This window comes from Nycticebus coucang, chromosome 11 (assembly GCF_027406575.1).
Source record: "Nycticebus coucang isolate mNycCou1 chromosome 11, mNycCou1.pri, whole genome shotgun sequence".
Classification (NCBI taxonomy): domain Eukaryota; kingdom Metazoa; phylum Chordata; class Mammalia; order Primates; family Lorisidae; genus Nycticebus; species Nycticebus coucang.
The window spans coordinates 106,736,124-106,762,979 of NC_069790.1; the positions used below are offsets into that span (position 1 = coordinate 106,736,124).

At 37.8% G+C, this 26,856-nt stretch overlaps 1 protein-coding gene across 1 annotated transcript in view; it reads left to right on the top strand.

Moving 5' to 3' along the window:
- The window catches only part of NUP205 (nucleoporin 205), an 85,323-nt gene extending 59,403 nt beyond the window's left edge, over positions 1–25,920 (top strand). Inside the window, exons 31-43 of the mRNA XM_053609333.1 lie at positions 2,900–3,048; positions 4,162–4,353; positions 5,233–5,354; positions 7,293–7,431; positions 9,824–9,950; positions 12,606–12,682; positions 15,413–15,541; positions 15,727–15,853; positions 19,649–19,815; positions 21,530–21,653; positions 22,111–22,239; positions 23,411–23,484; positions 25,584–25,920. Of these exons, the coding sequence (XP_053465308.1) occupies positions 2,900–3,048; positions 4,162–4,353; positions 5,233–5,354; positions 7,293–7,431; positions 9,824–9,950; positions 12,606–12,682; positions 15,413–15,541; positions 15,727–15,853; positions 19,649–19,815; positions 21,530–21,653; positions 22,111–22,239; positions 23,411–23,484; positions 25,584–25,736 (1,709 nt within the window). The 3' untranslated portion in view covers positions 25,737–25,920. The remainder of the gene's footprint in view (positions 1–2,899; positions 3,049–4,161; positions 4,354–5,232; positions 5,355–7,292; positions 7,432–9,823; positions 9,951–12,605; positions 12,683–15,412; positions 15,542–15,726; positions 15,854–19,648; positions 19,816–21,529; positions 21,654–22,110; positions 22,240–23,410; positions 23,485–25,583) is intronic.
- The last annotated feature ends 936 nt before the right edge of the window (positions 25,921–26,856 follow it).

Sequence of the window (26,856 nt, forward strand, 5' to 3'; positions counted from 1 at the left end):
ACTGGGCATGGTGGCTCAATCCTAGCACTTTGGAAGCTTGAGGTGGGATGATCACTTGAGACTAGGAGTTCAAGACCAACAGAGCAACATAATAAGACCCTGTCTCTACCAAAAATAGAAAAATTGGCCAGGCACAGTAGCGTGTACCTGTGTGCCAGCTACTTGGGAGGCTGAGACCCAGACGATTGCTTGAGCCCAGGGTTTGAGGAGTGAGTTAGGATTGTGTCACTGCAGTCCAGCCTAGACAATTCAACAAGACTCTGTCTCAGGCCAGGTGCAGTGGCTCACTCCTGTAAGCCTAGCCCTCTGGGAGTCCAAAGTGTGTGGATTGCCTGACTTCAAGAGTTCAAGACCAGCCTGAGCAAGAGTGAGACTCCCTGTCTCTACTAAAAATAGAAAAATTAGTCAGGCATTATGGCAGGCACCTGTAGTCCCAGCTACTCTGGAGGATGAGGTAAGAGGATTGATTGCTCAAGCCCAAGAGTTTGAGGTTGCTGTGAGCTATGATGACGCCACGGTACTCAACCTAACATGACAGAGTAAGACTCTGTCTCCAAAAAAAAAAAAAAAAAAAAAAATATATATATATATATATATATATAAAGGAATTATGAAGATAGTGCATGAGTTCTATAAAATAAATAAATAAATAAAACACCCTCAAATAATACTCTGACCTTGTACACTTCTATAATTCTTTCATTTGCCTCCCATCCCACTGAACAATATGGATAGAGTGGTACAATGTCATTCTTTCCTTCATACTGTATCATAAGTACATACGTAGTTGATGCTTTTAAAATGGCTCTGTTATTCCAAGGCATGGATGTAACATTTAGCCACTTTCCTCACTCTTAGGTATTTAAATTATTTCTGATTTTTTACTGTCACAAAACTGCTGCATCAACTGTTCTTTTATGTGCCTATATTTCTCAAGGAGTATGCTTCATGTGGAATTCCCACATGAAAGAGTATGCACGTTTTATTTTACTAGATTCTATCAAATGGCTTTCTAAAAAAAAGCTTAGCCGTGTAAACTCTCATCAGTACTATACATATATCTTTTTGTACTAGTGCAAAGTTTCTTTAGAGAAATTCCAAGAAGTAGAACTCCTGGCCTAAAGACTTACATATTCAAAATATTGATAAATGCTGATTTCTAAAATGTAGTTAGCATTTTTAATTGAGAATAATAATCTGGGACCTTTGGTTTCCAGACATGAAAAATGTTTTGGACTGCTAAACAGTTGAGTATATAATAATTTTGGCAGAGTTATTCTGTTATTTGTAAGAGCTTATAAGCAGCACCATCTGATAGCAGGCTTTGTTTGTACCTTCTCCATTATGAGTGCTTGCTATTTTATATGCAGACTCTTAAAAACCATTGTGTGTGTAAGGCTCAGTTGATCTCATATTCTTCTTTTTTTTTGTAGAGACAGAGTCTCACTTTATTGCCCTTGGTAGAGTGCCGTGGCGTCACACAACTCACAGCAACCTCCAACTCCTGGGTTTAGGCGATTCCCCTGCCTCAGCCCCCCAAGTAGCTGGGACTATAGGCGCCCGCCACAATACCCGGCTATTTTTTTGTTGCAGTTTGGCTGGCACCCTACCCATGGAGCCACAGGCGCTGCTTGATCTCATATTATTCTTGTAGTGGTTGTATGTTATGCCATAAGTAGTAACCTAGGACTTAATAGCCAAATAGTAGATTTATAGAAATGAAACTTGAATAATGCATGAAGATATTTTTAAGGTCAGGAAAAATAACAGAATAGATAGAAGATGTTTTTTAAACAAACATGAGCTTCTTTTAAAAAGAGATAAAGTACTGGGATTTTCTTGTCTCCAACACGTCCCACCATGTTTTCCTTTTCCAAAGTTTTTTAAACATACTATTACTTTGAATCTGCAAAATCCACTACCTAACCACTAGATGGAGCCCTACAATAGGCTTTTTGTATTAAGTCATCAGGATGACTAAAAACTGTGCTGTGTAGTATTTGGGAGGGGAAATCATGAGATTAGTTCCAAATCAGGTATTGCTTGTTTGTTTGCTTGCTTGACTGATTGAGAGGGTTTCATTCTGTCGCTCAGGCTAGAGTGGAGTGGCACAATCCTAGCTCATTGCAGCTTCAAACTCCTGGGCTGGAGGCATTCGCATACTCTTGCCTTAGCCTCTCGAGTAGCTGAGACCATAGCGATGTGTCACCATACTTGGCTAATTAGTTTTTGTAGAAACAGAGTCTTGCTATGTTGCCCAAGATTGTCTTGAACTCCTGGCCTCAAGCAGTCCTCCTATTTTGGCCTCCCCAAGTGTGTGATGTGAGCTACTGCATCTGGCTTCAGTTGTTACTTTATTTAATGTATTTTTGAAACTTTTCTAAGAGGTTTATAGCAATCTCATGTAAATAAAATGTATGATCATATCACTAATTGTCATTGTACTTTAAAGTTAGCTTTATAATGGGTGTGCTTTTATTTTTAGTAAGTATTTCACCCTAAAAGACATAAGGAATAAGAATATCTGATTTTTTGGAGGCACATTTTTGTTTATGTTGTACCAGATTGTTTCTAGCCAAATTCACAAAGATCTCAGTAAAAGATAAAAGATTGATTAGCAGGATAAAGAACAGGATATTCTTGAGAGTTCTCTTGGAGCCTCATAATTCTTTTTGATTTTCTAAGAAACCAAATAGTATAGTTTTGTGTACATGCATGAAATATGCGCATTGTGTCATTGAAGTTCACCTGGCTAGACTGAGGGTCATTCGTCAGTGGTCTTTGTGTATAAGCAGTAATTAAAGGCAGTTTTTTGATGTTGCGTATGAGAGAAAAGTCATTGCTTAGTTATTAAACTGCTTTTTATTGAAATGCTTTTTTCTGTTTGAATCTTTTTTAGCCAAGAAAACCATGTGGGAGAGGCTGACAGCTCCTGAAGATATATTTAGTAAATTGCAGCGAGAAAATATAGCTATCATTGAGAGTTATGGGGCTGCCCTTATGGAAGTAGTCTGTCGAGATGCTTGTGATGGTCATGAGATTGGAAGGGTAAGGTGACTCTTCTTTAGTGTTATAACTGAATAAATATTTTTGAAGCAACTTTCAAAATGTGTGTTATATCTAAGAATTATTTTTTGCAATGTATTAGTAAATTTGCTTATTTGTTATAATTCAAGACTTGTATTTTGTTTATTCATGTTTTATTATGTTTAGAATCTTAATTAATTCATAACTTCCCCTTAGAATTATCTTTTTTGCTAATTTTGAGGTAGGTTGGTGGAACAACACTGGCAGAAACAACAGAGATGCTGATTAGTAAAGATGTTGAGTTAAGAGCATGCTGGATAGGGCGGCGCCTGTGGCTCAAAGGAGTAGGGTGCTGGCCCCGTATACTGGAGGTGGCGGGTTCAAACCCGGCCTTGGCCAAAAAAAAAAAGAGAATGCTGGATAAATTGCCCTTATTCTGAGTGTATCTTTCTCTGCCTCAATGCTTCATAGAGAATTTGCATTTATATTTCTTTAAATACTGTGGCACAGTGGTGAAGATGCAATGAAATGATAATTTTCTCCTAGAGGAAAATTATGTACCATTTAAATTATGGTTTTGAAGACCATGGGAAACAGGATTTTAAAAAATGGGCTAAAATATAAACTACGTATAATAGCAATCTCTGAGTTATATCAAAATGTGTTATTTAAAAAAATTTTTTTAAAGTATTTTTATGCATAAAAAAAGAATGGGAGGAGATAGAACAAAATGGATTAACTGTGTTTATCAGGTTGTGTATTTCTTGTGTACTTTTCTATATTTTCTCTAATGAGGGTACAAAACTTTACAATTAGAAAAAAAGCTCTTTTTTAAAAATTCCTTTCCTCTAATGATGTTTAGATTTTGCCAAAATACACTTAATGCCATTATTTTAGTGTTTTTGATTTTGTTTCAGAAATATAATTTTACCCTGAAAGTTTTCTTTTTGTTTAATAAATAGAGATTCTAGATCCATAGTTTTTACTTCTCAAGAAAACAAAATAAGGAAATTTTATTGTGAATGACCATTTTCCTTATTAAAAAAGTTTGTAGTATTTCCAAATGAAGGTAGCTACTCTCATTGACTTTGGTAGCCATCTCTGTGTTTTAGACTTTGATTTCTTCTTCTTCAGATGCTGGCCCTGGCTCTATTGGATCGGATCGTCTCTGTGGACAAGCAGCAGCAGTGGCTTTTGTATCTTTCTAATAGTGGCTATTTGAAGGTCCTTGTGGACAGCTTGATTGAAGATGACCATATTTTGCAGAGCTTACTCACTCCACAGCCTCCCCTTTTAAAAGCCCTTTATACTTATGAATCTAAAATGGTAAGGCTTTATAGACATTGATGTTCAATCAACAGGTCATTTCCTCTTGGAGTTAAGGATATATTAGCAAAGTTAATGTGGCATACATTTTGAATATTTCTATCATATAAGCTGTAATCATTTTTAAGGAGTTTAAAATTTGGAGATCTGTGTATCTTTGTAGTATGCAAAAATGGGTGAAATGATCTTGAGAGGGTTAATAAGATAATGGGACTGCTGCTTACTGGCTCAGCCTGCTAATGATGGTGATATGGCACCCAGTGCTCCATGAGGAGAGAGCAGAATTGTCCTCTTATAGCATAATTCTGACTATATTAGTTTCCATATTGAAAATTTTAATTTAGTTGTACTAGTTCTACTTCAAACACAGAATTTTCAACCCAGTATATAATTCATCATTTCCTTGCCTCCAGATCTGTTTCAGTTTCTCTGGTTAAAATGATCATAAATATCAAAATAATAGAAGGACTAAAGTCTTAGGTTCTTCATTAACTCTTTTTCCTCCTTCATTCATTTATTCAACGAGTGTTAATTTAATGCTACTATATGCCTGACAAGGTACTTGGTGCTAGAGACACAACTGTGAGCAAAACAGATTATCTTTTCCCCCCTTAAGCCCACATGATGATATAAGCCACAGTTTAAATAAATACTTAAAGCATACAAGGCACTGTCTATAGGCACTTTAGGTGTTGGACCATGTAGGCCTTGTAAAAATCTTAAGAAAAAGGTGGTATATCATGCCCCTGTGGCTAGCCCAGAATTTCTCTTCAGTGGTGACTGAAGGTGAGCAATGTGCTATCGGAGTGTTTCAGTTTTATATGAGGGCCGTGGGCATGATTTCAGGATTGATGATTTTTTTCTTATGTAACTTCTTAGGCATTTCTCACAAGAGTGGCTAAGATACAGCAGGGTGCTTTAGAGTTGCTGAGATCTGGGGTGATTGTGAGACTAGCGCAATGCCAGGTTTATGACATGCGCCCGGAAATGGACCCACAGGGGTAAGTGTCCATGTGGATAATTAAGGGAAAAATTTTCAAACACAGTGTTGCCACTGTTCAAGCAGTACGCTTACTGGATGTGGGTTTTTTGGTCATATGCTCCTGTCATTTACTAATAAATAGAAGTTGGTAATAATGGTAAAAATGGGTAGAGATAGGAGAGAATTTTGTTGGTGAAGGAGTACCTTCCCAACCTCAGTATTCTGTTCAGTAGAAATACTAGTTTTCAGTTACTGTGGTCCTTTAAAGAATTATAGTAAAATTATAATTTGTTGTAGATTTCCTGTCTGGTGATTTGAATATAATTTCAGCATTTATATATGTATTTTTTTCTTATTTTAATTTTTACCTACTGCCTGCTAATTTGAAAGCTTCAAATGAAATTATTTTTAAGTTTTATGCTTTTCAGATTTTTCAGTGAAATTAGAAAAGGGAAAATTCAGTTTGCATTTTCTTATTTTTGGCTGCATGACTGCAGCCTTGTTTTTTTTTTAGACGGAGTCTCACTTTATAGCTCTTGGTAGAGTGCTGTGGCATCACAGCTTACAGCAACCTCCAGCTCATGGGCTTAGGCGATTCTTTTGCCTCAGCCTCCTGAGTAGCTGGGACTACAGGCACCTGCAACAATGCCCGGGTTGCAGTTTGGCCGGGGCCAGGTTTGAACTCCCCACCCTTGGTATCTGGGGCCGGCACCTTACCCATTGAGCCACAGGTGCTACCTGACTGCAGCCTTGTTAAAGAGACAGTATACCTTCTTGGCAGTAAATAATACTTTGGTTGGATTTACTAATTGTTTTCAGAGGATCCATTCCCAAATTGAATGTTTTTTGGGGCAACTTAACTACAGAACTATTTTGCCTCCTGGGGAAAAATTTTGCTTTGGTATTGCTTTCTAAAGTTATAAACAAGGCTGGGTGAGTGCCTTGTAGTCCCAGCTACTTGGGAGGCTGAGGCAAGAGAATCGCTTAAGCCCAAGAGTTTGAGGTTGCTGTGAGCTGTGATGCTTCAGCACTCTACCCAGGGCGACAGCTTGAGACTCTGTATCAAAAAAAATAAATAAAGTTTTAAATATAAGAGTTATTATTTTCACTTTAGGTAAAGTGCATCGAGTTAAATACTCCTTAGTTCGTGGCATAGTATCACTTGTCTGTACAAAGCTTCTTATATATTTCCTTATGCTGCTTCTATTCTAAGAGGCAGCCATTTTCTTTTGTCCAAAAATGTAAATATGTAAACATTTATAATAAGTAAGATTTACTAATACAGTATTCTGAGACTTTATCTTAAAGATTAAGTGTTTTATACCTCATTTAAACTCCTTTAAATCTTGTTTTATTTTATACAGGTTGAGTATCCCAAATCTGAAAATCTCATATCTCAAATGCTCCAAAATCTGAGCCTTTTTGAGTGCCAATGCAACACTCAAGGAAATGCTCATTGGAGCATATTGGATTTTGAATTTTCAGATTAGGTATGTTCAATTGGTGAGTGTATATAATGCAAATATTCCAAAATCTGAAAAAAAAATCCAAAACACTTCCAGTACCTAGTCTTTCAGATAAGGGATACTCAACTTGGGTAGAGAAGGAAATGGGGAGAGAGAGACCTTGGGTTTTGCCTATTTCTTGCTCACAGTCTCTGTGGCCCAAGGGAGCATTTGGAGAAGAATAAATATGTTTGGGAAGTTTCAAGCATTGGTTTTTCAAATTATATAGGCTTTCCTTAATAAGATTTTTCAAAATCCAAATGCACCATGAGTTTAGGCAAAAACACGTTTCTTTGAATCACGGATGTACATATGGTATGGATCATGCTCATTAGCAGTTTCACACGTTAATCCCCTGGCTGTGCCCCACATGCCACGTAAATGGTAAGGAATTGCTGAGAGTATATCCTAATTCTTGTAATGTTGCTCTTCTTTGGTTGAAATGAATAAAGGATATTCAGCATGAGAGACCCTCCAGTGTTCATCCCTACCCCAGTGGATCGCTACCGTCAGATTCTCCTCCCAGCTCTCCAGCTGTGCCAGGTCATCCTCACATCTAGTATGGCCCAGCACCTGCAGGCAGCAGGGCAGGTAAGAGGAAGCCTTTGTTTGGATATTGTCTAGTGCAAAATCTTCATTTTACAAATGCAGAAACCCTACCAATAGAAAACTTAAGTGAATTTAATCCTAAAGTTTGGCACAGTTGGATGTAGTTTGCCACAGGTCCCTATACTTTGCTCTGAACTGCCCTGCCTCATTTTTGTACTCTTGTTTGAAGGAAACAGCTAATAGATTAGTGAGATAGAGAGCAAGAAGTGGAAATTTGTTCTTCTATAAAAGGGTGCAGTTATTGTGATAGGAATGAGCTGGCTTCTAAAATGTAATCTAAACAGATATTTATTGAGAGAAGCCTAAGCTAGGCCTTGGCAAAAATACAAAAGGTGATAATGCCACATACATATACGATATTTAGAATTATCAAGAAACATTTTAAACACTAGAAATTAGTTTTATATACATTACTTTTCAGTGAAACCTTCAAACAGATTTATGTTTTTCTTTAATAATACAATATATGGCAGCTACAGCACCAGCCACATACACCTGAGCTGGTGGGTTCGAATTCAGCCCAGGCCCGCCAAACAACAATGATGGCTGCAACAATGTATGATTTAATATTTGAGTAATTAATTTCAAACCTTATATTGTATTGCTTTATTGTATTGTGGAACTATGTCCTAAATGCTTTAATTTCTGATGATTTTTATCTGCTTTCCTTCCATCAAGCCTCAGGCCTATCTCACCAGGGTACATGCTGTGGTTTCTAAAGGGGCATTGTATTTCATTGCTTATCTTCTCCTTGACTGAGATTAAGATTTTTTTGATACATGACATTGGTTTCCTAGCACCGTTCTTTTTTAAAGAGACAGGCTCTCATTTTGTCGCCCTGGATAGAGTGCTATGGCGTCACAGCTCACAGCAACCTCTAGCTCTTGGGATTAGGCGATTCTCTTGCCTCGGCCTCCCAAGTAGCTGGGACTACAGGCACCGCCACAAAGCCCAGCTACTTTTTGTTGCAGTTTGGCCGGGGCCGGGTTCAAACCCTCTACCCTCGGTATCTGGGGCCGGCGCCCTACTCACTGAACCACAGGCGCCGCCCCCCAGCACTGTTCTTGTACTGACTGAAGCAGAATCACCTGAGTAGCCTCTTAGAAAAGTATAGATGATTTCTGTATCCAGTGATGATAGGTGAAGGCTGGGTATTAAAAAATAAAAAGTCTGGCTGGGCTCAGTGGCTCACATCTGTAATCCTAGCACTGTGGGAGGCCTAGGCGGGCGGATTGCCCTGAGCTCACAGGTTTGAGACCAACCTGAGCAAGAGTGAGACCCCGTCTCTAAAAATAGCTGGGTGTTGTGGTGGGCGCCTGTAGTCTTAGCTACTCAGGAGGCTCAGGCAAGAGAATTGGTTGAGCCCAAGAGTTTGAGGTTGCTGTGACCTATGATGCCATGCACTCTACCAAGAGTGACAAAGTGGGACTCTGTCTCAAAGAAAAAAATAAAATAAAAACAGTCATAGTTCCTGAGTAATGCAAATCCTCAACTTGTTTTGTTATAGTCTGGCCTTCAAGGTGTTTATAATCTAATTGAGATATTAACATGTAAATACACCAAGGGAATCTTCCATCCTGGTACACTATAAAATGCCAAGGTGAAGGGCAGAATATGAAGGGCCCTGATTTATGTCTGCATTGTTTTTACCACATCAGAATGAGAATTAGGCACAACTGTTTGATTTTTTTTTTCCCCCATGTCAATCACATTTTCATAGAGAAGCTTCAAAACAGAGGTCAAATAATACACATAGTTATCACATGATAGTTTCAAGTTACAGTATTCTATAGTAGCCTCTAAATGTAAACTTAGAAATAATCATTAATATAATAATTTATAAACTTAGAAATAATCATTTACTTTCTTGTTAATTTTATTTTTTATTTTTCCAAAACAGTCTTACTCTGGTGCCCTGGCTAGAGGAATGCTGTGGGAATCATCCTACCTCATAGCAACCTTTAACTCCTGGGCTCAAGCAATTCTCTTGCCTCATCTTCCCAAGAAGCTGGGACTACAGGCACGCACCACTATGCCTGGCTAGTTTTTCTATTTTTAGTTGACATGGGGGTCTTGCTCTTGCTCTTGCTTAGGCTGTTCTCGAACTCCTGACCTCAAGCAATCCACTTGCCTCAGCCTTCCAGAGTGAGGATTATAGGTGTAAGCTACCGTACTCTGCTCTTGTTAATTTTAGTTAAATATTTGCTTTCTGAAGAAATAAACTACGTAACTGTTGTAAACAATTGCTTATCTCTTATTCTTCTTCATTACAAGGAATTACTTGCTTCAACATTATTTAAAAGATGAGTTATGCATTTATAATTTTCTACTCTTCTGCTTCAGTTTCTTCCATTTCACCTTTTCCATGGTTTAGGTGTTACAGTTTCTTATTTCGCATTCTGACACCATACAAGCAATTCTACGCTGTCAGGATGTCAGTGCTGGGTCTTTGCAGGAATTGGCTCTGCTGACAGGAATTATAAGTAAAGCAGCACTTCCTGGTAAGTTGAGGATGTTGAATGGACTTTTAATAATTCTTTACAGACTGACTTACCCTTGACAGAATGAGATTTTGTTACCTTGCAACTATGTAAGACTTTTTTGCAGTTGATACTACTAACAGAGTTAATTGCCTTTATGTAAGTAGTAAGTTTATGTTTATTAAAATAATGTGCTCATTATAAAAAAAATCTAAAAAGTTTAAGGAGATAATTAAAAGCTCACTACCTGCTAACATTTGATAAATAGCTTTTCTAACATTGCTCTATGTCTATGTACACATGAAAGACAGATAAAAACAGAGATATACAGAAGTAACTTATGAGAATGGGATTGCCTTTTACATGCTGTTTTAGATAACAAACATTTAATTTTATAAAAATTTAAGAGATAAATTATTTGAAGAAAAAGTGAAGGAACTGCTGAATTCCAGGCAAATGTTTCATTACTACATGAGTATAGAGATATCATCTATTAAAAAATCAGTATGATTAAGGAAAAAAGATCATAAAAAAATTATGAAGGTATTTTAGTTATTTTTCCCAATGTAATTTCTTTACTACATGTAAATTTTAGAATCAGTTATTCCCTGATGGGAAAGATGAAATGATTAGTTCTTTTACACTTCCTCTTCCACCTTCAGATTATATTTGCTTACATGATTTTCGCCAAGTCAGGTTTTATAACATTTACGTTTAGTCCTACAATCAACTGCTTAGTTTTAATTGTATATTTACAAAACATCATTTATGTCCACTGCACCTCCATGGCTTCCACCATTCATAAGTTCTTTCTTTTGATTTATCTCTTGGTATTTTTAATTTATATTGAGGTCTCCTCCCTTAGGAAAAAGTATATACTGTTTTATATTTCCTAAACCCTCTAATGTTTCAGAATGTCTAAGATTGCTTTTGTTCCTGATTGACAGTATGGCCAGTTATGATTTTCTTTCTCTCAGAACATGGATGTGGAATATCAGTGTTAATAGCTGGCATTTATTAAGCATTTATATGCCAGCCACTGTTAAATTCTTGACACGTTAATTGATTTGAGGACATAGTAGTATCTATATTTTACAGATGAGGAGACTGAGGCATGAGAGAGGCTAACTTACTCAGAGTCATACAGGTAACACTGGTAGTATAGAGTCTGAATGGCTTCTGAGCCTGTGCACTTAACTACTAGACTATACTACCTCCATTTTTATGTTGCTTTGGAGAAGTCTGAGTCACCCCTGAGTCTAGTCACCCCACCATCAGAATGATTTTCCTGTCTGGGAATGTTTAGATACCTGAGTCCTCAGGGTTGGGAGAAGTCGAGCGTTGGGCAGGGCTGAATACCGTGCCTGATCAGGTACTTGGAACCTGCTCTTCTTTTGAGGAAAGATCCTCTGTGGCAGCGTAGATTTTAGTATGCTAGAAAGGAAAGTCATTCTAGAAGCATGTGTCCTCATGTAGCAGATGATAGAATTTTTTGTCAGTTTGTGTTGAGGGCTGAGCTAATCTAGAAACAGGAAGGCTTATCATTCTGAGGGGAGGATGATAAAGGTCTTGTGATGTGCTATAGAGGATATATGCTTAGAAGTGAGTAAGGAATGAGAGAAAGAGATTGTGAATACACAAAGTTAGAGTGGCTAGGACAGGTTTAGGTGGGTTTTCCTCAGAATGACTGGTCAGAGGACAAGGGGAGAAACTAATGGTGAGAATGTCATGCAGGTTTGTTTGGAGGGCCGAATAGAAACCAAGAGAGGCCGTGGTACTATGAGTTAGTATCTTGATTTAGAATGTTATAATGAGTCCATGATGAGAAGTTGAATGGAAACTTTTTTTGCAAACTATTTTGCTTAAGGGAAAAGAAAAATCAAGTGATACGGTACCTAGAGAAGTGAAAAAGATAGGATTTTCATTCTTTTGTTTTGAGACCAAGTCTCACTATGTCACCCTGGGTAGAGTGCCATGGAGTCAGAGCTTACATTAACCTCAGACTCTTGGGCTTAAGCAGTTCTCTTGCCTCAGCCTCCCAAGTAGCTGGGACTACAGGTGCCCACCACAACACCCGGCTATTTTGTTGTTGTAGTTGTCGTTGTTTGGCAGGCTCAGACCATGTTCGAACCCGCCAGTTCCGGTATATGTGGCTGGCGTGCTAGCCACTGAGCCAGGGTTTTCATTCTTGGTGTTTTGTGTTCTAAACACTTTTCATGAGAAAGTAATTTACTACTGAATTTAGAAAATTTTAACTTCTATGGTTATAAAAACAATTAGGTTTTTTCTTTCTTTTTTTTTTTTTTTTTTGCAGTTTTTGGCTGGGGCTGGTTTTGAACCCGCCACCTCTGGCATATGAGGCCGGCGCCCCTACTCCTTTGAGCCACAGGCGCTGCCCCACAATTAGATTTTTTTCTTGAAAACTTTTAAAACTGCTCTGTTTTAGATTACATATGAATGCACATGTGCTAGTGCTGCTGTTATTAACATAGTATATAAAAGGTACTTACAGTCTTTGTAAAAGTGTATATCTCAAAACTCTTTCATGGCAAGAATACTTGTTCATGTACATACAGAATGTAAAATATTAAGACTTCTCTTCCTAGTTTCTAATAAAAGCTTTTATTTATTGTAAAACTGTATTTGAAATCTAAATCAAGATTCCTAATTTTATAGGTATATTAAGTGAACTTGATGTTGATGTAAATGAAGGATCTCTAATGGAGCTGCAGGGACATATTGGCAGATTCCAGGTAACTGATTCTTATTTCTTTAAGTAGTAGTTACAAGACATGTTACAAAATGTAACAGTCCTCTGACCCATCCTCTCCATTTTGCTCTTTTGATTTGGGAACCCCTTTTAACTCTTTTAATTGATTCTTTAGTATTTCTAAATAGCATTCATATGTTGCTACTGCTTGATTTTCCAGTTTCAGGAATCAACGGTTAACTTCCATTGTGGAGGATAGGAATTTAGATTCCTTTACTCCTTTTTCTCCATCCTGCAGTATGCACATTTCTCATCATACCCTCCTGAAATTCAATATATTACATCACAACTTTGGTTATATTAATATTTAGTGTTACATCCTTATAATTGTATAATGGCATTTATGATTAAGCCATGGGTGATACTGTGACTTTTCTGTGTGATGTTTCATTTTCCTTAGAGTTAGTAATTGTTTCTTTTTTTATTTGCTTTTTATTTTTATTTATTTATTTTGGTTATTTATTTATTTATATTTTTGAGACAAAATGTCACTTTGTCATCCTTGGTAGAATGCCATGATGTCATAGCTCACAGCAACCTCGAACTCTTCGACTTAAGCGATTCTTTTGCCTCAGCCTTTTGAGTAGCTGGAACTACAGGCACCTGTTACAATGCCTGGCCTTTTTTACAGATGGGGGGTCTCACTATGGCTTAGTCTGGTCTCAAACCTGTGAGCTCAGGCAACCTAACTTGGCCTACCACAGTGCTAGGATTGCAGGCGTGAGCCAGCACGCTCAGCTATTTGTTTGATTTTTATTTATTATTAATTTATTCCCATACTGTCCTCTAGTTCTGTAAACTTTCAATATATTCAAACATATTAGATGGTTTATCAATTAGATTTTTTATCATTCTGGGAGCCTCCTGACCAGCTTTAATCCAACATCTTCGTGTTTAATTGGCTGCAGAGTGATTTTATTTATATATACTAGAATTTTATATTCAATAGTTTTTGATACAATAATTTTCTTAACTACTCTTGTTTTTATGAACTGTTTTTCAAGTTTTCAAAGAAAAATACTATGAGTGTTGTTGTGTACATATTTTAAACTCTATGCTAAATAACCTGTAGTATCACTGGGATTAAGGGCATACACATAGTACATTTTTACATCATAATTGTCAAGTAGTTCTCCAGAAAGGTTTATACTCTCTAGCAAAACCAAGATACCATGTGTTTTTTAAGTCCTGTACTTTTTCATTTAAAGGGAGAAAAAGGTCTTTTTGCTGAATCTTTCATAATGTGACCTTGGGAATTATTTGAGTACATCTGTATTATCTCTAAGAGTAGGAAACACATTTATAAGTTTTTAAAATAGATATAACTATTCTGGCAAAGTAAGTATATTATAGTCTTGTTGATATGTTTTGCCTTATCCAAACGTACTTAAACTAACATCATTTATAATAGTTAAGACAGGCTTGGCATCCGTAGCTTAGTGGTTAGGGTGCTGGCCATATACACTGAGGCTGGCGGGTTGGAATCAGCCCAGGCCTGCTAAACAATGACAACAACAACAAAAAAAAAAATAGGGCGGCCCCTGTGCCTCAAGGAGTAGGGCGCCGGTCCCATATGCCAGAGGTGGCTGGTTCAAACCCAGCCCCGGCCAAAAACCACAAAAAAAAAAAAAAAAAAAAAAAAAAACAACAAAAAAATAGCCAGGCATTGTGGCGGATACCAGTAGTCCCAGCTACTTGGGAGGCTAAGGCAAGGGAATTGCTTAAACCCAAGAGTTTGAGGTTGCTGTGAGCTGTGACGTCACAGCACTCTACCCAGGGTGACATAGTGAGACTCTGTCTCCAAAAAAAGAAAATAGTTAAGATATTATATGTTATATATATATATTTTTTTGTATGTTTATATTTATGGTGTAACCAATTTTTAAAATGTTTCTATTATGAATTTATGTGCAGAGCACTGTGCTAAGCATTTTAAATACAATATAATTTCTAATTCTGACAACAATCTTATAAATATGAATTGTTATTACCTTTAGAAATGTGAACTTACAGGCTTGGGAAAATTAAGTGACTTGTCTCAGATCAAATAGCAAAAAGTTACATCTGCTATTGGAATACATATTTCTCGAATCAAAAGCTTGTCCTTTCCCCCTGAGAACCATGGGAACAGTGGTATTCTCAGGTGAAAAGTACCAACATTGAAAGCTAGTGACATTTGCATTTTATCTCCCATGGCTACCTGTGTGTTCCCAGTCCCTTTCTGAAGTCCTTAGAAGCAGTCACAGGAGTTAGTTACAACCTTTAAATTTGTGCCGTAGACACATGATGATTTTGTGCTGCAGCCCAAGTTGTCATGGTGTGCTAATTATGAACCATCTTGTAGTTGCCTCTCATTCTACTTCACGTTTGTTTATCAACTTGTATTTTATTTAATGAGTATCTTCCACAGAATTATTAAATAGTTTTTTTGATATGATATGATACAGAAAATTCATGGGCAAACATTTAGATCATATTAGGGATTTATTGCTAAAAAACATTGATACTCTTTTCATGAGTTGCCTTTTCAAAAAAGGTGAATTTTAATAGTGCTACCTTTAGTTGACTCCATTGGAAGTAAAATATTAGATGCTTTAAACAATGATTCCATTGTCCACTGAGTTTTTCTTTTTTCTATCCCTCAAAAAAGAGAGGTTACTAATTTTAAATATATTCAGCTACATATTAACCAAATATCTTTCTTCTTTCTTAGCGCCAGTGCCTAGGACTACTAAGTCGTTTTGGTGGCTCTGACAGACTTCGTCAGTTTAAATTTCAAGATGATCATGTGCAGGGGGATAGAGTGAGCAGGAAAGATGAGCTTGAGCTGGCCATGCAACAAGTAAGAGGAGTGAGAATTGTGTGATAATTCTGTAAGGTTTTTATGTTTTTGGAAAATTTTGATGAAAATAACAGATGTGAGAAATTTTATGAATTTGTAACCTGTTCTCCTTCAAATCTAGATTTCCATGATATCAGCGCTTTTCGGGGGTTAATGTTTTCATCACTGCTGCTCTTCCATTGTAGATTCGTGCCAATGTAATGGAATATTGCCAGTCACTCATGCTACAGAGTTCCCCCACCTTCCAGCATGCTGTGTGCCTTTTCACACCTAGTCTTTCAGAAACTGTTAATAGAGATGGACCTCGGCAAGGTGAGCCTAGTTCTTTCATTCTGTATCTGAGGAACTACGTTTCTGTGACCATGACACAGCTCTTTATCTTGGCTCCAGTAAGATGCTGTCTTTTTCATTAAGAGTCATTAATCGGAAAATTTTTAAACAACTTTTTAAGGGAGTAGGAGGTATTATTGTTAGACCTATGTATAAGCCTAGAGAGTTAGAGAGAATAGAGAAATTCAGGTTTTTCTGGGGATAATAAGGAGGACTGGGGTGGAGGGGGAGAGGGTAATTTTGAATATTACTTGGGGTTCCCAAAGAAAGAAGCTAGGGTTGGAGCGTAAGCTAGGTGTATGAAAAATATGAAAATAGTTTTATATGTTAAATCATGTTAAGTTGAATTTAGTGTCTAAACTGGGGTTTGAGGGCAGGGCACAGTGGCTCATGCCTATAATCCTAGCACTCTGGGAGGCCGAGGCAGGTAGATTGTTTGAGGTCAGGAATTTGAGACCAGCCTGAACAAGAGTGAGATTCTGTCTCTACTAAAAATAGAAAAACTAACCGGGCTTTGTAGCAGGTGCCTGAAGTCCCATCTGCTCGGGAGGATGAGGCAAGAGGATCGTTCTCGTCCACAGAGTTTGAGGTTGTTGTGAGCTATGATGCCACAGCACTCTACCCAGGACAACAGAGTCAGACTCTGTCTCAAAAACAAACAAAAAAACGCTCTTTTTTTAGTTATAGCTCCAAATTTCTATAAAATAACAAAATAAAATTTAGATAGTAAGTAGGCTGACTTAGCCTATGATTTTCTAATGACTTGGTGGGGAGGATTTGGAATATGGGATAGGGTAATGGATCAGTTAAAGCTGTTATCCTACGAGACCCTCAGAAAACAAAGCCCATGAGTATCGAGGTTGTGTAATGGAATGTACCGTTGGTGATTTCAGGAAGCCTTTGAGGTTTCTGAGAATAGTTCTGTCACATTTTCATCTTCTTCAAGATCTTATTTTCCCTGAAAATTGCTTAATTACAAAAAATGTATTTAGTAGAATAATAGTATAAAATATTATGAAAAATATGGTTTAACAATATATAACTGTATCATATATAAGTTATGCTAAGAACTCCATTAATAGACAGGCTCTATTATAAAATGTCCTAGCCAGTGGGGTCAAAATTTTTTGTTGTTGAGCTATTATTTATATATAACAAAATTCACCCATTTCAGATATGGAATCTAAAATTTGTTTGAATAATTTTTGGTAATTATATACATTTGGGTTATTATTGCTGCAATTAAAATGCAGAATAACTCCCCGTTCCATAAAAGTTTCCTCTTGCCTCTTTACATTTGATTGTTTCCTTCAGCCCCTGGCCCAGGCATCCACTATTCTGATTTCTGTCACAGTAGTTCACTTTTTCCCACCAAAAGCACTTTTTCTCTTTCTATGTATTTTATATGTTGGCTTTTTAGGGTTTTGCCTTAGAGGAGCACAAAGGAGAGTCTGATCTGGTATGATCTTAGGTTGTCACAATTCAAAGCAGAAGTCCTTAATAGCTAGTGAGATACCTTGACGTAAACACACCTTTTGTTCAGGAATTCATTGGGAGTAATTTTACTTGGGTGAGAGTGTGTCTTAAGGAATTTGGGGGAGTAATTGTAAAGATTTATAGTTATCTTCTGTGGAGTAAAATGCTTAAATTAGACTGGATGTGTGAAATAATTCTTTTGGTTTAGTTAGCAAATTGGTATAATTCTACCTAGTTCTTTTTTGTCCTATATTCAAAAAGTTTGCTGCCAGGAAACCATTCTAGAATAAAAAGGGGATTCCAATCCTTGCGTGGCCTCATCAGCATAAGGGCAAAGTTGTCTTTCTAGTCAAGGTGACTGAACAAATGTGAAAAGAGAGGTCATCTTCTCTTTGGAAGGGCATGGAATAATTAAGAATCTTAACCAAAGACCCTTTCTCATTCAGTAAAGGGGTTTTCCCATTACCCAGCAGTGACTAGTAACCTAATGGATCCCCTTTTTATCCAGAAGTTTGGAAATGAACATCAGTCTGTTTGTTAATCTCTGTGGACTGATGTAGCTTGATAGGGACCTCTGCCTCAGAAGAGCAGCTTTTCTGCTTTGAAAGTAACCTTTTAAAATACGCTTAATGTGAATATAAAGTTTTCAAACAAAAATTTAGTTTGTTGTTTATTCTTTAATAACATTAATCATATGCTAATAATATATCGCTGGTAATTGTTAAAATATCTTCTAGTTGTTACTCATTTCGAGCCAGTCCTAAAGGTTATTCTTTGATCTTTAGTACTTGAAGATGAACTTAAAAATTTTTTTAGTGAATGATGTAGTATTTAGTGAACGAGTAGTACTTTTGAAATTTGATACTTAAGTTTAGCACTTACATTATCAAGAAAAAATAGTTAACAATAGGGACAAAATCTAGGCACTACACCAGGAAATACAGAGTTGCCTTGAGGCACTCTCTAGTGGAGAAGTCAAAGTGATTCTGATTCATGAAACTGAAATTTACTTCTCCGTAACATAACTAAGCAGCCTCATCAGGACCACTCCACAGAGCTTCTGCCTTTGTTACTTGCCATCTTAAATTTATTAGTCTTCTCAGCTTAAATCCTAGACCCATCTCTCTGGTTAAATAAGAACCTGTTAAATACATACTCAGTCTGCACATTTTTTTCCTTCTTCTTTCTACTTGTCTTACCAGATTAGTGTCTTTAAGTGGTCTGTGTGCCCATGGTCATAGGCATGAAGTAGCACCTAGTCTGCCACCTCCCCCTGTCCTGGGGGGCTTCTGCTGTGGTCACTAACACCCTGTATTACCTAACTGTAACATCTTTACTTTATCCTTGGAAAAGATACCTGGCACATTGAACTTGTCTGGGATATCCTGGTTGGTGGCTGTATCCACAGACAAGGCAGTATTCTCTCTCCCCTTCTGTATAAAGATCTTTGAGATCTGACTTTAGGGCAAAGTTAAGGGAGTTGGCAGTGAAGAAAGGCAACACATATCTATCCTTCAGTGTGCACAGCAGTTTGGTGCATTAAATAAAGATTGTCTCCAATGAACTTGAAATTACCACAGTGTTTCCAAGAGATCCCTCTAATGTTAGAGGAACGTGCTGTAATTGCACCACACACTGTCTGTAGGATGATGATGTTCTTCTTCCCTCTGCAAATAGCTTTTATGACATCCCACTGTTCCTTTGCCCCCTTTACTAGAAGGTAGCCAGATAAAGGCAAATCAGTTTTTGTTGCCTTTTTTTTTTTTTTTTGCTACCCTAGTGGAATTGTCATAAAAGACTTATTAAAGCTGAAATCCAGTTATAGTTTTTGAATATTTCAGTTAATGTCTGTTGTCTCTTTGAAAAAACGACTTTCAGCTATCAACATAGTAACTAGAAACATGTAAACCAGAAATGAATCTATGTAACTAGAGCTGTTGAGTAAGGCAGAAAGTGTTCACCTGGGGTCAGGAAGCTCCAGAATTGTGTAAGTGGTTGGGGGAGGGCGGTTTATAACTTTGACAGAGTCCTTATCCATTGAAGGGGGCGGCTCTTGCTATTTATCAGCCGAATTTCTTTATTCTCTCAAAGTCTCCAGCCTTATGTATGTACGTGATTGTAGTAGCTCCTTACCACCTGTTCTTTGAACCAGTGAAGGTTAAAAATAGTCATGGGTTGATTTTAATGATAGTTTACATGTCCTTAAATTCTGGGGCATCCTTTGTTTTTAAAAGAGGTCATTTGAAATTTGTATAAAATGTTTATAAGTGGAACATTGTTTTATATCGTCAACTCTATTAGATACCCAAGCTCCAGTGGTTCCATATTGGCGCCTGCCTGGTTTAGGCATCATTGTCTACCTGCTGAAACAGAGTGCAAATGATTTCTTCAGCTATTACGACAGTCATCGACGCAGTGTCAACAAGCTACAGAATGTAGAGCAGCTTCCCCCAGATGAGATAAAAGAGGTATGAGTCTTGTAAGGAGCTGTGGGGACTTGAGAAGTCATTGCTATTATTAGGGGGATACTGGTCTCAGACTGAGTAAAGATGTTTTTGATTTGACTAAAGGAATTGCAATGATTCTTCTGTGCGACTTGAAAAAGAATCTCTCATTTTAGCACCAGCCCCATAAGCATAGAACTTCTTTAACTGCAAAAAACAGTGAAGTAGCACCTGTTTAAGAAACTAGAAAGACAGCTGGCCTTTGAATAAAGAGTTTTGGATAAGTGGTACCATAAAATCTGTGCTGAGAAACATGGTATGCTATTTTTTCTTTGCAGTTTTTGGCCTGGGCAGGGCTTGAACCCACCACTCCCGGTATATGGGGCCCGTGCCCTACTCCTTGAGCCACAGGCACCACCCTATTTTAGGTGTTTTTTAAGTAGAATTTAAGTGAGTGTCTCTGTACCTTCAACATCTTTGATACTGTTTAGTGAATTTTTCAAATGAATGAGACAGCATATCAGACTTAACTGTCTTCATTCAGTGACCCAGAATACGTATTATAACTAATGATGCTGAATAACTAGACTTGCTCCCTAGGGCGTGCCTTCTTATTTATTTGGTGCCCCTGAACTATACACGTATAAGGCATCTCTTAGACAGCTCCCAAGGCTGTGCTGCAGCTTCCTGGTGTCCAGTCGCAGCCTGGATGTTGAGCCATTTTGTCATTTCTGGATCACATCAGGCTTTCTAAAAATTCCATGTCACTCTTATGAGTAATCAAAGCCTCCTCCCTTTTTTGATAATTATAGAGAACAGTTATTGAGAGTTTACGATGTGTCAGTCCTTGAGCTGCCAGTTCTTCTTGAATACATGAAACAGATATTGTTGCTGTTCCATTTCTCAGGTGAGCAAATGGCACAGCAGGCTTGAATAACTTTCCCAAAAGCACATAGCTAGCAGGAACAGGGAGAGGCAGAAGTTATTGACTGAATTTAGTAACCCCTGAAATTGTGTGGTTTACACCTGGCAGTCCCTCCTCTCCAACATGCAGCTTGTTGGTGATGCTCAGACTCACAAGAGGAGTTGTATCATCATAATATAAGCACACAGCATTCCATCAGCCTCACTGGAGACACCTTCTGTCAAACCCAGTGTCAGAACACTAACTTGATGCTTGCTTGGGTGTATGCCAGACTGAGAAGCGATTAGGAGAGGCTTGGGTTGGTGATTATACATTTGTTATGCTCTAGAAGTCCACTTCACTCTGTCCTCAGTGGATGTATAAGCCACTGCTAGAAAAACCTACTCTTTCATTTTATTTTTTATTTTTTTGCAGTTTTTGGCCGGGGCTGGGTTTGAACCCGCCACATCACCACCTCCAGCATATGCTGCTGGGCCCTTCTCCTTTGAGCCACAGGCGCCACCCTCTCTTTTGTTTTATTTTAATATGCCAGGAAATTCAGGGTTGGTGGCCCCATCTGCAGTTGGCAAGTATCTATTTCAGGGGCAGACCTTTTTAAGAGGCAGGAGATAAATATTCATTTGTGAATGTGACTCCTTCTTTGCCTTCATTTTGAAAAATTACTGTCTTTTTAACTAGATTATAAACTCTTGTCCTCGAGGATATTTAAATTTGAGTGTTTTTCATAGCACTTAACCACACCTGCTTTATAGTAGTAGATCTCACTAAATTTAACCATTTATGTCATTCTTATATTACATTTGTTTCTTTTAGTTGTGTCAGTCTGTGATGCCTGCTGGTGTTGATAAAATTTCCACTGGCCAGAAGTATGTTCTAGCAAGACGGCGCTTGGTGAAGCTGATCAACAATCGAGCTAAACTGCTTTCCCTGTGTTCTTGTATCCTTTGTGAAATCATAGACTTGAATGGTGACCTTTAAATGGAGGAACTGTTTACTTACTCTCACATGCTTTGGCCACCAAAACCAGGTGGTAGAGGACATAATTCCTGTTAATTTTTTTCCAGTAAATGCCCGGTCTAGTTTCAACTTGTAATTTATGTTCTTACCTTTTAAAGTAGCTAGTAACACTGATGGTATGTACCAACATTTTCTGTCTGGGGCAGCAGTAAGTGAGACCGCAGGCACAGAACCCCATGGTCCCTCCCGCCCCCCTCCTCATCATGCCTTGCTGCTTCCCCTGGAGGTACCTTCGGTGGAAGCTTACCTTCTCCATTATACTGAGGCTGTGGGTGCATCATTCAGTGAGTGCAGTGTTTCCTTTATGCCCTCAGAAACTGCTTTGTGAGGAATGTCTGAGGAGATTATTTTCCTTTAATCTGAGCTCTCATCTATAGTCATCATAGAGACCTGCCTATTTATTCTTTGGCGCCATCTGGAGTACTACTTGTTACATTGCACACCCACAGATTCTCAAGATTCCTTATTTGCCTCCAGAACCTTACTTAAAAGCCGAAGACTACAAGGTAAACTTTATGCTGAAAATTAGTGAACCACAAATGCCTATAGATTTTAGCACCTTGAAAAAAGAGTTACATTTTTCTTTTTTATACTTCCATGTTACTAAGAGTAAATTGGGTAAATCAGGATTTATGGAGTCACTAGACAAAGCTATTTCTTTTTTTTTTTTTTGAGACAGAGTCTCACTATGTCACCCTCGGTAGAGTGCTGTGGCATCACAGCTCACAGCAACCTCCAACTCTTGGGCTTAAGCGATTCTCTTGCCTCAGCCTCCCGAGTAGCTGGGACTACAGGCGCCCGCTACAATGCCCGGCTATTGTCTTTTCTTCTTTTTTCTTTTTTTCCCGGTTGTAGTTATCATAATTGTTGTTTGGCAGGCCCAGGCTGGATTTGAACCCGCCAGCTCCAGTATGTGTCTGGCGCCTTAGCTGCTTGAGCTACAGGCACTGAGCCAGACAAAGCTATTTCTTGCGGTTTACCTTCTGTCCTTAGAAAATTGTGCTGAGCACAAAAGTATTCTAGAGCCTACTCAGCAGCTGTTCCTCAGATTCTTGTAGTTAAGGGCTGACCCAGCTCCAGAGTCTTCTGGTCACATATAATTCTCCAGAAAGAATGGAAGTGGGGCGGCGCCTGTGGCTCAGTGAGTAGGGCGCCCGCCCCATATGCCGAGGGTGGCGGGTTCAGGCCCAGCCCCGGCCAAACTGCAACAACAAAAAAAAATAGCCGGGCATTGTGGTGGGTGCCTGTAGTCCCAGCTGCTTAGGAGGCTGAGGCAAGAGAATCGCGTAAGCCCAAGAGTTAGAGGTTGCTGTGAGCCGTGTGACGCCACGGCACTCTACCGAGGGCGGTACAGTGAGACTCTGTCTCTACCAAAAAAAAAGAAAGAATGGAAGTGGGTCAGCCACTAGCCTAGGATTCTTACTGCTGGAGTGGGCCTCTGACTGATGAACATGTGTTATATTCCTTAGGTAGGAAGAAATAGAAAAAAGCTAGCAACCCTGGTCTGGTGCAGTGACGTACTTCCCAGGGGCTTACATTTGCTGAAAGTTGAAAATTGAGCCCCCAGTCTCAGACCATGTTTTTCCTGATACTGTTTGCTCATTGTCATTCAGGTTCCTCCTCTGGGTAGTAGATAAGTACTTGCAGAGCTGGTATGACTGTGTCTTTTATCTCCAGATTCCTTCGCCTCAGAAACCAATCTAGATTTTAGAAATGGGCTGACCATTGTGAGCCAACATGATATAGACCAGGTAAAGTTCTATTTTTATATTCTTATTTACTTTTTTTATTTATATTCTTATTTACATTTTTTTTCTTTAATGCCTAATGTGTTAATAAGATTATGATTTTTAGGTTTGCATATAGAGACCTGATTTGAATTCTAGCTTGGCCCCTTAACAGTTTATATGACTTTAAACAATTTAACTACTGAGCCTCAATTTCCTCACATAAGAAATGGGAAGAAAAATTTAACTTCAAAGGGTTTTATTAGAATTAAATGAGATTTCATTTATATGAGACTAGTGTTACATGTGGAATGTGGGAAATGTTCAGTAATTGGCAGGCATTACGATCTGGAAACCCCTAATATCTTCTGATTAACTTTGTAGAATTTTTAGGCACGAAGTATCACGTCACACTTAATTTTTCAAGAAATAGTTTAATGGTAAGATCAAAGGAAGCCATTAAAAATTCCACTGGAATAGACTATAATAATATATGGCATTATGCTCTTATTAACCTCTTGATCTAGTAGTGTTGGAATGAATGAAGAACATTCCAAAAACAATTAAAATGAAAACCTCATATTAAACAAATAGCAAAGTCATGTTTCTAAAAGTCATGTATCTATCAGGGTGTGCGCCATTAGGGAAGATGAATTATAGTCAGATGTGCGAGTAGGCCTCTGAATGTCTTTAGCATGATTTGATAAAATCCCTTTTTGTTGCTGCCTTTCTTAAAGCCAAAGGTTGAGCCTTACCCAGGAAAGAGAGGTGGAGTTAAGCAGCCCACAGACCACACCTATCGAGATGTTATGGATACCACACTCTCATCCGAGTCTTCAGTGGCTTTATAAAAGAAATTCATTTTTTTGCTAGGTTTGTTTAGGGAAACTAGTGTTAAGTGGTGCCATGTGTGGAATTAGCTAAAGAATAGCAGAATTAGCTGAAGAGTAGATCATCCAGAAGATGTTTAATGAATACATGTTGATAGTACTGTTCATTTAGACTGGTCTATATTATAAAGCTAGAAAAAAATGTACGATTAATAAATAATCTCAATGTGTGATTTTATTGAGAAATGGAAGGCAAGTAGATTTATTTTCTTGTTAATTTTAGCCTTTCAGTCTAATATCAAAAGGGTCGACTTAACCCTACATATGCATTCTAGAATACATATGAATTCTAAAGCATATACCAGGTTTATCCCCTTTTAGTTCTTGAAAACAAAAGCATGCAAATAGTTTTTTAAAATTGCAAAATGAGGGGCTCAGCACCTGTAGCTCAGCGGCTAGGGCTCCAGCCATATACACCGGAGCTGGTGGGTTCGAACCCAGCCCAACCAAAAAATAGCCGGGAGTTGTGGCAGGCACCTGTAGTCCCAGCTACTTGGGAGGCTGAGACTAGAGAATCGCTTGAGCCCAAGAGTTTGTTGAGGTTGCTGTGAGCTGTGACACCACAGCACTGTACCCAAGGCAACAGAGTGAGACTCTGTCTCAAAAAAAAAAAAAAGTTGCAAAATGAGGCACTTAACTCATACTAGCTTCTTGTATGGCCCTTGAGGAAATATTTTAGTGTATGTCAGTATCAACAGTCATTGCTATTTAAAGCAGATTTTAAAATTTATACAGGAAAGGAGAGAGGGGAAAACATTAGAATCATAGCCCAAAATCTAAGATAGAAAATGTGAATGGTGCTCACGCTTGTAATCTCAGCACTCTGGCAGGCCGAGGTAGGTGAATTGCCTGAGCTTAGGAGTTCAAGACCAGCCTTAGCAAGAGTGAGACCCGTCTCTAAAAGCAGCCAGGCATTGTGGCGACCATGTGTAAGTCCCAGCTACTTGGGAGGCTGAGGCAGGAGAATCACTTGAGCCCAAGAATTTGAGGTTGTTGTGAGCTATAATGCCACAGCACTCTACCGAGGGCAACGAAGTAAGACTCCGTCTCCAAAAAAAAAAAAGAATACATGAATGTTTAGTTAATTTTTGTACCATGTTACAAAAATTCAAAAGTATTGGAAAGACCACATGACAAAAATTCAAAGATATTTTAAATAGGAAGACATAGACTGAAAGAAATATTTATGACAGCAACTTTTTAATAATAAAATGTCATCTTTGTTACCTCTAGCTCCAGGCTGATGCCATCAGTGCTTTCGGAGAATCACTACAAAAGAAACTTCTGGACATTGAAGGATTATATTCCAAAGTTCGATCTCGATATAGTTTCATACAGGCTCTTGTCAGACGTATCCGTGGCCTACTGAGGATATCGAGGAACTGACAGCTTGTGCTTATGCTCTTCTGTGAAAGAGATGAATTAGGGAAACTGTCTCCTTTTTATAGACTACTTTGTTTCTAAATTATGACCAAAAAATATTTTGCTATTTCTTTCTTTATATATGGACATCTTTTCTGTAAACTTCTTTGCCTGGTTCCATCCTCACTGTTAAAAAATAAATACTTTTAAAAAGAAACAAAACAAGCATCTACTTAGTCTTTTGAAATTTTATGTAGAAACTGATCGACATTATCAGCAGTCTAACAAATAGTAGTATCATTGGTATCATGCTACTCTGAAGGTTAAGTTAAAGGCACAGTTTGGAGACTCCAATTTTTTCACCTTTTGTACCTACATCACATTTTTCTGATATTCCGGATTATTTCATGGAGTAGAGTAGATAATAAACCATAACCTTGTTCTTTATAATGTACTCAATAATGTGAAAATGTATTATGGAAATATCTCAGAAAATCAAGGCATTTCTTTCCTAAAATTATTTAGCCTTTCATTTTTTTCTTTTTTTCTTTTCAAATGACCAAATTACATTGGTCATTTGTAACCCAGAGGGGATTGATTCTAGGACTTCCACATCCACTCATGTTCGAGTCCATTATATAAAATGGCACAGTATTTGCATGCAACCTAGGCATATTTCCCTATATGCTTTAAATCATCTCTAGATGACTTCTAATGCCTAACAAATGCTAAATAAAAAATCGTTACACTGTATTTTCAAATTATTTTTCATTGTATTATTTATTTTCCCAATTTTTTTCATTTCATTTTTTTAATTTCAAATTAATATGAGGGTACAAATTTTTAGGTTACATCGTTCTCACTCCCAGGGTAAAGTTCCATTTATTTTCCAAATATTTTTGTTCTTTGGTAGAATCTGAGAAAATAGAAGACTGTATAATAATTTGCATTTTTCCTTAGAAATGATTATGAAATTTCTCAAAGTGATCATCTGCTTATATAATTACTATGATAGCTATCTACCACTAGGACAAAAAATTTACTTAATCACCACTCATTTCTTAGCTAGTTATCATGTTCAAGTGATCACATTATCTTAAAGTACATTTTTCCCTTTCTGGCCAACAGTTATTTCAGCCAAATA